Here is a 12,288-nt window from a genome sequence, read left to right as displayed (position 1 = left end):
TTATATTTTTCAGTTAAATGGATTTTTGCCTGATAACCCTGAGGCTAAATGGAAATCGCTTCACTGTCGAGGCTCTTTGGATAACTGAGCAAAAGCAAATCATTTGTAACTTGGCAGGTAGTAGCGGTTGAAAACCAAATGGAGCTGACTAGATTTCACTTTGTTTGTGATTCAAACCTATTCCCCTGCTCTTTCAGGTATTGCCTGCATCACCCTCTCATTCGTGGACGCCCATAGTCGCCCCCTTCAGGTTCCAGTTTCGGACTGTGCTGCACTGCAGAGATCAGAAAACTGCACCATCCCCATTCATCCACACCAGTTTGATGAGCTGACTGCTGTGGGTAAAGTGGACTCCAACAACATGAGCTCAGCTACAGGTAAACGCCACACTGAGCAGCTGTAGCCAAACTTAATTTAGCCTGCGTTGAGAGATGGCTGATGCTGGTTTGGTTCAGAAAGAGAGTAAGATTAACGTTTTGGGTTTGTCACGCATAGGAAGAGATAAATCAAATGTGAATCAAGAGAGTTCTGAAAATCAGCATGCAGGTGGTCCGTCCACAGAAACAGTTCTTTAGAGCAGTGTTTCCCAAACTTTCTGTGGCCAAGGCACACCAAAGACCAAGCCAAATTCTCAAGGTATACCTTTATTCATATCCGGGAAAAATCCCCTCTATAACATATATAGAGTCTGTTATCACCCTGTGAACATGTATTTAGCCTAGTCCTTGTAAGAAGCTATTCTCCTTCACACTAGCAGAGAGCCTTTGATGTGTCACACTCTAATATTTCCCACCATGCGCAAATGGCTATAACGCTTTAACAAATTTCCTTTTTTTAATTATTATTTTATTTATATTTAGGCCAAAGCATATAGGCCAAGACCTATTGTTTCTATATTGTGAAATAAGTGTGTAGGACAAAGTACCGATAAATTACAGTGCTTCCCTGCGCCCCCCCTTATATTCAAGTTTTGTTTTTTATATTCACAACTCACTTTTCACATTGAACAGGTGCTCTTTCATTAAATAAACTAAACGCTTGTAAATGTTATTTATCTCATTTATGTGCACGTTTCAGTTGCTTTGCGTATTTACATTCTCTCCTCTGCTTCGCGAAGGGCGGAGCTCCGCTTCTGAACCCACACACACACACACACACACACACACACACGTGCGCACACACCTACAGTCAGAGACAGAGTGGAGGAAAGGAGAGGAGGGAACTTAAAAAAATCTGCGCCATGCACGGACCTCATCCAGCTCAGGCAGCACCCCGCAGAGCAGTAAAGGTAGGGGAAACACTGAAGTAAATTACAAACCTTGTCTATAGTTAAATGCAATAGGCCGTTTAAAAATCCCACGGCACACCGGGATTTGTTTGGCACACCGTTTGGGAACCACTGCTTTAGAGTAAAGCTAAATACACTGGCCAAGCTCAGTTTACTGATGACATGAGGGTCATGAATTAATGGGGCCTTAAAGCAGTTAATGCTCTTTAATGTCAGAAAATGCAGGATAAAGCATAAATGAAGGTCCATACTCACTCATACATGCATCACTAGTGGTAAGGTACGGTACTGTAAAGTTCAATTTATTGAACCCAGACAGGGAAATGATCAGAATCAGAATCGGCATTATTAGCCAAGTATGTGTTCACATGAAAGAAATTTGACTCTAGTTTTTCAGTGCTCCCGATGTACTTACGAGAAGAACAATGAATTGTTCCATGAACAATTTTAGGAAGATAGAAATAGACATGCAGCTAAAAACAAGGACAACAAAGTGGAACCATGATAGGTAATAATAAACATACAGCTATTAATGTAAAAAAAAAGGATGATGTATAAATATAGGTTGATGTATAAATATAATCCTGCCGCAGGAAGTACATCCTGTGCTGGGTCTTTTTACCTCTGCCAAGGAGTTCATATTTTTGTAAACTTTGGGAGTTTAACAGACTGAGGTGCAGTCGTTGGTGTGGCGGGAGAAGAGCAGTGGGGAGAGCACTCCTCCCTGGGGGGTGCTGGGGATCCGGGTGCTGGATGTGATTTTGCCCATCCTCACCTGCTGCTGCGTCTGTCAGGAAGTTTGTCATCCACTGACAGGTGGGACAGTTAACATGCTGTCTAAAATGTGGGAGTTTGTGGTTGAGGTTAAAGTCCCCAAGACCATTACGAAGGGAACCTGGACGTTTGTGCTGCATGTTAGTATCTGGTCAGTCAGGTGTTGTAACGTCTCACTAACTCTAACACTAAGGTGTTAGCTCTGTTGAGAAGCAACAGTTCATCCATGTTTTTGGCCAGAGAGCAGACATTCAACAGAAGTACAGGAAGCAGGTTGAAATCCCTACTGTTGCAATTCAAACAGTGCTTCAGCACGTTTCCAACAGAGAGCTGGTGTGTGAAAAGCAGTGGAAAAGTTTGATGAGTTAATTGTTGAATGTTTAAAAGTTACTCTGGTGAATTTGATCAGAGACGGAGAACTGAAAACTGAACAAATAAACAACAGAAAAAGTAGCAGAGAGCACAACTAGAATATCAAGTAGATAAACAGCTGAATAATATAGTTTAGAAAAATACAGCATGACAGCCCAATGACCAAGTGGTTGAAGATAAAGCTACATCAAATAAGAAATACAGCAATGTATTTAAATAAGAGTGGAAAGGGTTGATGGCATACAGTGATCAGATCAGAGTATCCTTTCTCTGTGTTCTGTGTGGATGGAACTGAGGATTGATGATTTTTTGGGCATTTTGGCCTTTATTTTAGAGCCGACAGTGTAGACAGAGACAGGAAGCAGTTCAAAACAATGCTGGCACGGGTGAATATGAACTGGTTTGAGAGGGAATTGTAAAATAAAGATGTAAAGATTGTTTCCTGGTATGCCATTCAAATGGATTGTATTGCCCTTAAAGAGGCCCACAAGAAACTAAAACCGGACCACAGGGGGAAAATATCCCCAGGAGAGACTAAATAAATATATACATATGATTTCAGGTATTGAAATACCCTAAAGAACTCCAAAAATGTTCACATCTTGTAATGCAATTTTATTATCAATTTTTTATTAGACACTTACGGCTTTGTGTTAAATATGGATCCTGTACTTTTCACTAGCTTTGCTAACTTGGCTAAAGTTACTAATACTGTAAGAAGGTAATGTCTGGGCTCTACTGACTTTGCTGGGGTAGATTAAGATAGCAGAATTGTAGCAGGAAGAGACAGTTAGTGGTCTTTTAGCAGGGTTTTTTGTACTGCATAAATGTAATTTATACCTGGCTAAGATTCGATCACAATATGAGACAGACTGCCTCCAGATGATCGGATTGTTTCTGATTGTAATCGGTTCCGTGTGCATCTACACCTGCATTAATATGTATATGTGTTGTCCTGATCCAAATACAGATCTCATGTTAGTGGTATTTCATATCTTCAGGGTTCTTTTCTCAGACTTGGCAAAGCTTGGCAAAGTTCTAACCTTTCCCAGTAAACTGAATCTGATTTGTGAAATCAGTGCACTTCCCCTTTAGAATTACAATTTGATTATCTTAGACGGTTACACGAGGTCCCAGGAGTCATTGTATTGTATAAACGGCACTAATTTGAAACTGATAAATTACATTCATAAATGTCAAGCTACGTCATTGGTAACAGTTCCAGCTATTAAATTTAAAGTCTAAATATGAAATGCCCCTAAGAATTGAACGAGTAAATCTTCCTGGTAAATAAATACAAATCCTTAATATGAAGAGATGTTTGTTCCTGGAGGCTAGAACTAAATGACATCATGGTATTGTGGGCTTCTAATATATTTGTGTTTAAAAAGTGTTCGACATACTCTCTTGTTGGTGCTGCAACAGGAAAGAAGTGACCACTGAGACTCCCGCTGTTTGGTTTTGGACATTAAAAATAGTCATCCAAATGGTGGGGGTTTCAATTAATTAAAACTTTTCTGTGCAGTGACGATCATAATACATGTCACCATCTGTGCTGTTGTATATTGTTTGAAGACACATTAACAAAAGGTTTCCCTAAATATCCCTGAAACACTGTGACAGCTAGTAAAGAAAGCAGCAGAGGACAGAAGGCAGGAAGACAAAGTTTGCATTGGTGCCTGATCACACTACTCACTCATGTCTAGCTTCTCATCATCCCTCAAATGATGAACAGTATTTAATTTCATTACATTACATTACAGTTCATTTAGCTGACGCTTTTGTCCAAAGCGACGTACAAAAAGTGCAAACAATCATGGAGATACAACTCCGAACAGCAAGAATCTTGTAAGTACAATAGCTTCAAATAGGTACAATCGTATAAGTGAACACTGTCTTCAAATAGCCAGTTTGAAGTGCAACATACAGAAACAATAGAATACAAATTCAACTATTAGCTATAAATAAGCCAAACCAATACAAGTGCAACATACAAAGTACAGTTATTTCGTTTTCTTCATTCGCCGAGGTGCAGTCGGAACAGGTGAGTTTTCAGTCTGCGACGGAAGGTGTGAAGACTGTCTGCTGTCCTCACATCAATGGGGAGGTCGTTCTACCATTTGTGAGCCAGGATAGCAAACAGGCGGGTTTTGTTTGAGGGAAATCTGGGTCCCACTCGTAGTGAGGGAGTGGCGAGCCGATTGGTCGACGCAGAGCGAAGTGAACGCGCTGGGGTGTATGGTTCGACCATAGCCTGGATGTAGGAAGGGTCTGATCCATTCAAAGCATGGTAGGCCAGCACCAGAGTCTTGAAGCAGATTTGGGCCGCCACTGGTAGCCAGTGAAGGGAGCGGAGAAGTGGTGTAGTGTGGGAGAACTTGGGTAGATTGAAGACCAGTCGGGCTGCTGCATTCTGGATGAGCTGTAGAGGTCGAATGGCACATGCAGGCAGTCCAGCGAGGAGGGAGTTGCAGTAGTCAAAGCGGGAAATGACAAGAGCCTGAACAAGAACCTGTGTCGCCTTTTGACTCAGTAGGGGACGTATCCTCCTGATGTTGTACAGAGTGCATCTGCAGGAGCGGGTTGTTGCAGCGATGTTGGGACCGAAGGACAGTTGGTTGTCCAGCGTCACACCCAGATTCCTTGCAGTCAGTCGGGGAAACAACAGAGGTGCCGATGTTAATGGTAAGGTCTTGGATGGGAGAGCCCTTACCTGGAAGGAAAAGGAGCTCAGTCTTGTCAAGATTGAGTTTCAAGTGATGTGCGGCCATCCACCGAGAGATATCAGCAAGACAATGCCTCCACCTGGGTTTCAGATCTGGGAAAAGACAGAATCAGTTGAGTGTCATCTGCGTAGCTGTGGTAAGAGAAACCATGAGAGTGAATGACAGAGCCAATTGAGTTGGTGTACAGTGAAAAGAGGAGAGGCCCCAGGACAGAGCCCTGAGGTACCCCGGTGGTGAGTTGACAGGGGTCCGACAGAGCCCCTCTCCAAGTTACCCTGTAGGTGCGATCCTTTAGGTAGGATGCGAGCAGGGAGAGAGCACAGCCTGAGACTCCCAGTTCTTGGAGGGTGTGGATGACGATCTGGTGGTTCACTGTCAAACGCAGCAGAAAGGTCCAGAAGGAATGACAACACAGGAGAGGGAGGCTGCTCTAGCAGCGTGGAGTTCCTCAGTGACAGCGAGGAGGGCAGTCTCAGTTGAGTGGCCCGCCTTGAAACCAGATTGGTGCAGATCAAGGTTGTTCTGATGAAGGTAAGACGAGAGTTGATTAAAGACTGCACGCTCAAGTGTTTTGGAAAGAAAAGAAAGAAGAGACAGGTCTGTAGTTGTTGACTTCAGAAGGATCGAGTGAGGGTTTCTTTAAGAGAGGGTTCACTCTTGCCTCCTTAAGATTGTTAGGAAAGCAACCAGATGTTATGGATGTGTTGATGAGATGGGTGAGAAAAGGAAGGAGGTCAAGAGCAATAGACTGGAGAAGGTGAGAGGGGATAGGGACCAGAGGGCAGGTGGTAGGACGGGCAGAGGTAATGAGAGATGGAACTTCATTCGAAGAGAGAGTGGAGAAAGAAGTTAGAGTGGGGGGGAAGTGATGTGGATGGTGAGTCGGAAAATAAAGAGCGTATGTCATCTATCTTTTTTACAAAGTAGTTGACAAAGTGGGACGGTAAGTGGGAAGAAGGAGGTGGGGGACTGGGAGGGTTGAGGAGGGTGGAGAAGATAGAGAAACATTTTTTGGGATTGGAGAAAGAGGATTGAATTTATTGTTGGAAGAAAGTGCTTTTCGCTTCTGAAATTGAAGAAGAGAAAGAGGAGAGAAGAGTTTGAAAGGTAAGCAGGTCGTGAGGGTGTTTTGATTTCAGCCATTTTCTTTCAGCTCCCCGTAGGATGGCAAGAGAAGAGAAGAGATGTTTAATGTAACCGGCTTTGTTACAGTGACAGCATGAAATTCGAAAGACGAGTGAGTGAAGTCTGGCAGAAAAACTCCATTTGGGAGAGATCAGCAGACCAGTGCCACCTCCTCGTCCAGCGGTTCTGGGCGAGTGGGAGAAGGAGTAGGCTGTGGAGAGAGCAGCAGGGGTGGAAGTGTTATCAGGTGTGATCCAAGTCTCAGTGAGGGCAAGGAAGTCAAGGGATTGATGGGAGGCGTAGCCAGAGATAAACTCTGTCTTGCGAGTGGCCGACCGGCAGTTCCACAGGCCACCTGTGACGAGGTGTTGGGTCTGAGAGGAGCGGGTGGGATATACAAAAGCAGAGAGGTTACGGTGGTGTTGTGAACATGTGCGAGGCCTGTAATATCTACAAGAAGAGACATGAACAGGAACGGAAAATATACACATTTGAATAAGGAGGGAAGAGCAAGCAAACCGAGATACCTTTCATCCTAAAGAACTGCAGTAGCTCAGTCCACAGGGATCTTGTCTTGGGAACCTGAGGGTCGGCGGTTGAGCAATGCCAGATTTAATGTGTGTGACCATTAAAAGACAATTCAAAATCCTCAATTTTCTCATTTCCATTTCCGTGGTGGAGATGATTTAATAGCCTCAAGTCAGTACTGCTGAGCCAATATTAAGACCACATTTCCCATAAATCCTTATTGAAATTGAATGTTGGTTCTTGTATATGTGTAAACTAAGCCTATATATATATATATATATATATATATATATATATATATATATATATATATATATATATATATATATATATATACTTACCTACTATATTTACTCATCCTTCTGTATCTATTTTAAAACTACTATTAACATTTTCCAGATGCCACTGATCCCTTTCTAGGAACTGAATTATTTTAATTTTGTGCTGAGTCAACAGGATTTCCCTCTTTATTGTTTTGTCTAACTTTATTTTGATCTTGTTAAACCTACCAATCCCTGTTGTGTGTGCTTGGTGTTCTAACAGAGCCACAGCTGTATGTGCGCTTTGACATCTGGGAACAAGGCAACATCAGCCCCTTACAGCTGAGTGACAAACTACAGGGGGCGCTGCGCCACGCACTCTGTGATGTCGTCATGGAGCTGAGAGTATTACCCAATACTCTTTGTTTGGGGGGGATTTGCCCAGCAACCAAAGTTCAGAGGGAAGAGGCTAAAGGTTAGGTCATCTTCATTCCTCTGTGATGTATGTACTGTATACTGTAATCAAACTGCAGGGGATGGACACTACACAGCATTAAGCAATCCAATACAAGCTAAACCCGACAGTGTAATCCAGTTCACCACCGCACATTTCAATCAACTTTTCTCTGACACGTTGCCAACAAAAGACTGAAACGCTATTGTATCAGAATACATGATGTTGCACACAGTGTGGTGGAAGTAGTTTTAAACTCCATGGTATTATTTATTTAGAAGTATATGTTTAATAAAAGTATTCAACTGTTTTTTATTTGTTGCAGTACAACACACACCCTGTGAGTGTATGTTTCTGCCGTATATCACTTGTCCATCTCATGGAAAAGATATACTTCTATTACTACAAATGTATCGGTCTAAACAAGGTTTCTTTGCGTGTCTAAAACAAAGACCTGAACTTGGTACGTCCCCACCTTCGCTCGCCAGTCCCATTAAACCCATTTGCTGCCTTCTTTGTCTCTTCCCACTGGGCCTCATGAATGTACCTCTTAAAATACATGGACACATGTTGGCACAGTGAGGAAAGAAAAAGAGTGTATGTATTCATGTATTAAACTATGTATTTTAAAATAAACAAACCCAAAGCTTTACCCAACTAAACGACCTGAAGCTAAAACTTAAACTTAGTGAGTTAGTTCAAACTGACTAAAACCACTCAGAGAGACACGTCATTTCACAAAATGGAAGTCTTTTCATTTTTAATATAGTTAAGTTGAGTGTAATCTCAACAGCCAAATCACACAAATCTCAGGATGTCTACAGACCATGTTGTGAACTAAGATCATCCCAGCTTTGGCAGCTTGATTGGCAGCTATGTGTTCTAAATGTGTAAAAACATACAAAGTCTAAAATTGTCTTCTATACAACTGTCTGTTACTTGTTTGTGGTCTCTGTGTCAAATGTGTTCAGGACTGTTGATCCCTTCGCCTGAGGTGAAAGAAGTGAAGGACAGCCCTAGGCAGCGCAGTGGCTCTCGGGTCTTTAAAAGCAGCCCTTCTCCCATCACCTTAACCCAAGCTGGAGGGAGCAGCCCCATGCCCGGGACCAGCACACCCGAGTCCACCACACCCACCAGCAAGAGCACCCGCCGGAGCTTCTGGGACATACTGGTCAGTTCCTCCACAGCTTGAAGGCTTAATTCTGTTAAATTAATAGTATAGTTGTAAAGTGTTTTCTTTTAATGTGCTGACTGAAATAATAACTCAACTGGAACTGGCTCCCTGCTGATATCATTCAGTGTTTTCTGTACATTTCTATAATAACAGACCAAAATGTCTTGAAAAAATGATGAACCAATCTCTAAACAGTTTTTTCTTTAGATTTTCCACTTAGGTGTAAGGGCTCCGGTATTGTTGTGAATAGTTTGCCTCATATCTTTAAGATAGTATATTCAGTGAACAGAGTATGTGCCTCAGGAATGACTAAATACTTTTTCAATATTTTTGTAATTACGATTAAATGATGAATTGACAAATAAATAAAAAAGGGTTAATACATTTTGCAAATTATTTCGAGAGGTGAATTGATTAAATAAGAGTTTTAAAATGTAATAATTAAATTGATTTTAGAAAGGATTTTAATAAGATACCTAATAAGATTCAGAGCAGCAGTGGATCAATGTAATTATTGATTTGAATTAAAACCAGTTATGGGGGCAGACTCCAGACCAGATGCTGTTAGGATGCTCTGATGGGCTCCCAGGGGGCACTCAGAGGTCACATGTTGTTCCATATTTATATTTTACATTTCAGCCATCATATAAGCAGTTTACATCATTATGCCGATCCGGTCTTGCGACACACAAAAGCCATAAGGAGTAAATATATTAAGATTAAGCCATTTGGATGTTTTGGCTCAAGTTTGCATAACCAGAGGAAGGTCTGGATCTGTGTCCTGGTTAGACTTTAGACTTAATTACTCCATATGAGCCCGTGCACCCCTCAGATCCTCAGATGGAACCTTGCTGGTTGTTCATACTACACACAGTATTTGTGACTTAAATGTGTTTCTTTCAATCCTTGCAGAGTAAGCCAGATTCATCAGAGCTTGGGAGCCCAAAGACAACTGACGACATAGTGCAAGAAAAAGGAGAGGAGGGCCGAGCAGCACGACGAAGACACAAGACGGAGAGCGTGAAGCAGCAGTGGAGCCAGGAGAAAGCTCTGGCTGTGGAGCTGGAACAGGCCCAGAGGTGGAGTATCACTGAAACCTTACCAGGAACATCACGCATTAAATTATTACCATGACTAACGCTAACGAGATTTGACCACAGAAATGGCACCTCTTTTTGCAATTAAGTCCTATAAAAAAAGATTTCCAAATCAAATGCTAATATTTTATATTACTAAAAGGAAAAAGAGATCCTTCCTCCTTTAACATCCAAGTCTCTGAGTGGGCGGGGCAATGTATATGTGTACACAATGCAGCCAGACAGTTAGAGACTAGCTGGTAAACATATTGAAGCATTTAGCAGCTGAAGAGACAGACTTCACTAAAGAGTTGCTGGAGTTAGACATTCATGTGGGTTAGTTTTACTTTTAGCCACCAGTACTGTACCATGATGTGCATATTTATTCTGTTCAGTATAGAAGTTGTTTTAGTGTACATCTTTTTAATATCTGGCCAGTTGTTAGGCATTTTTTTTGTCAAACTAAAAAAAGCAAAGCAAAAGAAACATCTAGTAAGCTAATGGGGGTGGTGGTTAAAGTCCAAGGCTCTTTTTGTTTTGAGTCACAGAATATGCACAGACAGGGGAGCTGTCGTCACACAGTAGAACGTTCTCCCTTGTGGTGATTTTCTCAAAAGGAGACGTCACTTACCGAGAAGACCTGTATGCTGTATCAGAAAAACAAACACGCATTCAATTTAATCTCAGTTGGACTAAAATCATGCCTAAAAACTAATATGTGAAAACACTACCACTGCGTGGTGGAAATTCCAAAATAAATCCCCTTCTAGAAAGAAGTAAGAAATTAACCAATATGGAAGTTAGAACAAAGTTGTCTTTGGTGTCCATTACGACCCTTTCTGTGGTCTAGGGGTGCACAGGGAGTAACATAAAGGTAATGTAAATGAAAAAGGTTGACACCCTTTAAAGTGTAACAAGTTAACTTAATTTATTCAAAAACAGGTTTCAAACAAAGGCGTGTAACACAGAAGCAACTGAGCGTCAGGGTCTCAGAGGCCCAAATAATAAACAAAAGCCCACACTACCTGGAAACTCACTAACCTGTCAAATCAAAATCACAATGCTAAGCTCCCTACCTCAAAATAGAACATGGGAGACAAAGGAAAAGGCAGAGAACCCCTACCAGCTTCTTTAAATAACACTAGGCTACTAAACAATGAACCACACAGTCCTATAGCACGAGCAAGGCCGACAGCTCCTGTGGCAGCAAGGCAGGAAACCAAAGAGGAAGAGATCACCGGCTCCAGGAAGGTTATATGGCCCCACTGATCACTAATGGAGCTCAGGTGTGGGCAGAGGCATGGCCAACCTGAAACACACAGCTCTCTTCCAAGAGGCTGGGAGAGGCAGTGGAACGTAACAGTGTTATTTAATAAAGAGACACAGATAACCTGCACCAACATGTCATTTATACAGTAGAGCTGCATGGGCAGGACAGCAGGTCATACACGTTTCTGACATCAGACATATTCATTACAACCGGCAACATCCTGCTAAGTGCCTAACACTGGTCACATTGGCACCAGCAGCCACAGGGACATCAGACGTGTATTCCAACCGTGAGGAAACACAGGGTCAGTCACTGTAAGGCCTTTATAGAGACAAAATATAACTAAATGAGTCTATATGATAGAGTTCCTTGACATACAGTACCATGGGTTAGCAGTGTCAAGAATTTCAAATCCTGTAATTGATTTGTGAAAGCCAAAAATCTCAACACCTGACCAAGAAATCACTGTTACTGATCAACGGTCCTTTAAGCACCACAGCTCAGCTGTTTTAGTGCTACGGCAACTGTAAGAACGCCCTAATGGTGTGTGTGTGTGTGTGTGTGTGTGTGCGTGCGTGCGTGCGTGCGTGCGCACAGGAGGCAGGTTTCCCAGTTGGAAGAGGGAGATGCAGGCACTCTACACCCCGTCTACCAGGTCACCTGCCAGCCATGGATCACTTTCATGGCTGAACTTGGTAGGTGTTATTTAATTATCATGTGTTCATGCTGAATGGGAAATATATTTTGCTGCTTCTGTTGATGAGAGGTTTTATATTCTGTATGCTGAAGTATTTCTCACTATCTGTATTTATTCTTCTCCTTCTGACCTGGCTGCTGAATGACAGGCTGCCCCTCCATTCAGCAGTGCACGGCTGAGATAGCTTCGCACTTCCTGCTGCCTTCCATCTTGGCAGAGATTGTCAGTTTGGTCAGTTCTTTGGCCAGTGACACAATAGTGAAGGCTTTTGAAAAGACAAGGTGAGTTGTTTGTGCTGGGTATCAAATAATTAGTGATTAGCTCCTGTCCCATAGAAAATGAAAGGTGAACTTCACGTTGTGTCCCGCCGTGCTCAGTGGGGCTTCACGGTTACATTTCATCTGAAAGTCTTCCAGTAGTTCCATAGTTTTAATGGTTGAATACAAACAATTCAACTACCTACACTGTTTGCTGTAAAAACTGAAATTTCAAATGGTTTAAGCCATTGTTTTTATTTTTTCACAATTTCAAATTGTTGTTATGT

General features: G+C 42.1%; 1 protein-coding gene across 1 annotated transcript in view; it reads left to right on the top strand.

The window, feature by feature from the left end:
* The window catches only part of szt2 (SZT2 subunit of KICSTOR complex), a 91,824-nt gene that overhangs the window by 42,971 nt on the left and 36,565 nt on the right, over positions 1 to 12,288 (top strand). The window contains exons 26-31 of the mRNA XM_029429540.1: positions 198 to 377; positions 7,357 to 7,548; positions 8,499 to 8,698; positions 9,614 to 9,780; positions 11,645 to 11,742; positions 11,893 to 12,025. Of these exons, the coding sequence (XP_029285400.1) occupies positions 198 to 377; positions 7,357 to 7,548; positions 8,499 to 8,698; positions 9,614 to 9,780; positions 11,645 to 11,742; positions 11,893 to 12,025 (970 nt within the window). The remainder of the gene's footprint in view (positions 1 to 197; positions 378 to 7,356; positions 7,549 to 8,498; positions 8,699 to 9,613; positions 9,781 to 11,644; positions 11,743 to 11,892; positions 12,026 to 12,288) is intronic.

Source organism: Cottoperca gobio, chromosome 4, assembly GCF_900634415.1.
Source record: "Cottoperca gobio chromosome 4, fCotGob3.1, whole genome shotgun sequence".
Lineage (NCBI taxonomy): Eukaryota > Metazoa > Chordata > Actinopteri > Perciformes > Bovichtidae > Cottoperca > Cottoperca gobio.
The sequence above is the reverse complement of the archived record's forward strand: the minus strand, read 5'-3'. Positions and strand labels throughout refer to the sequence as shown.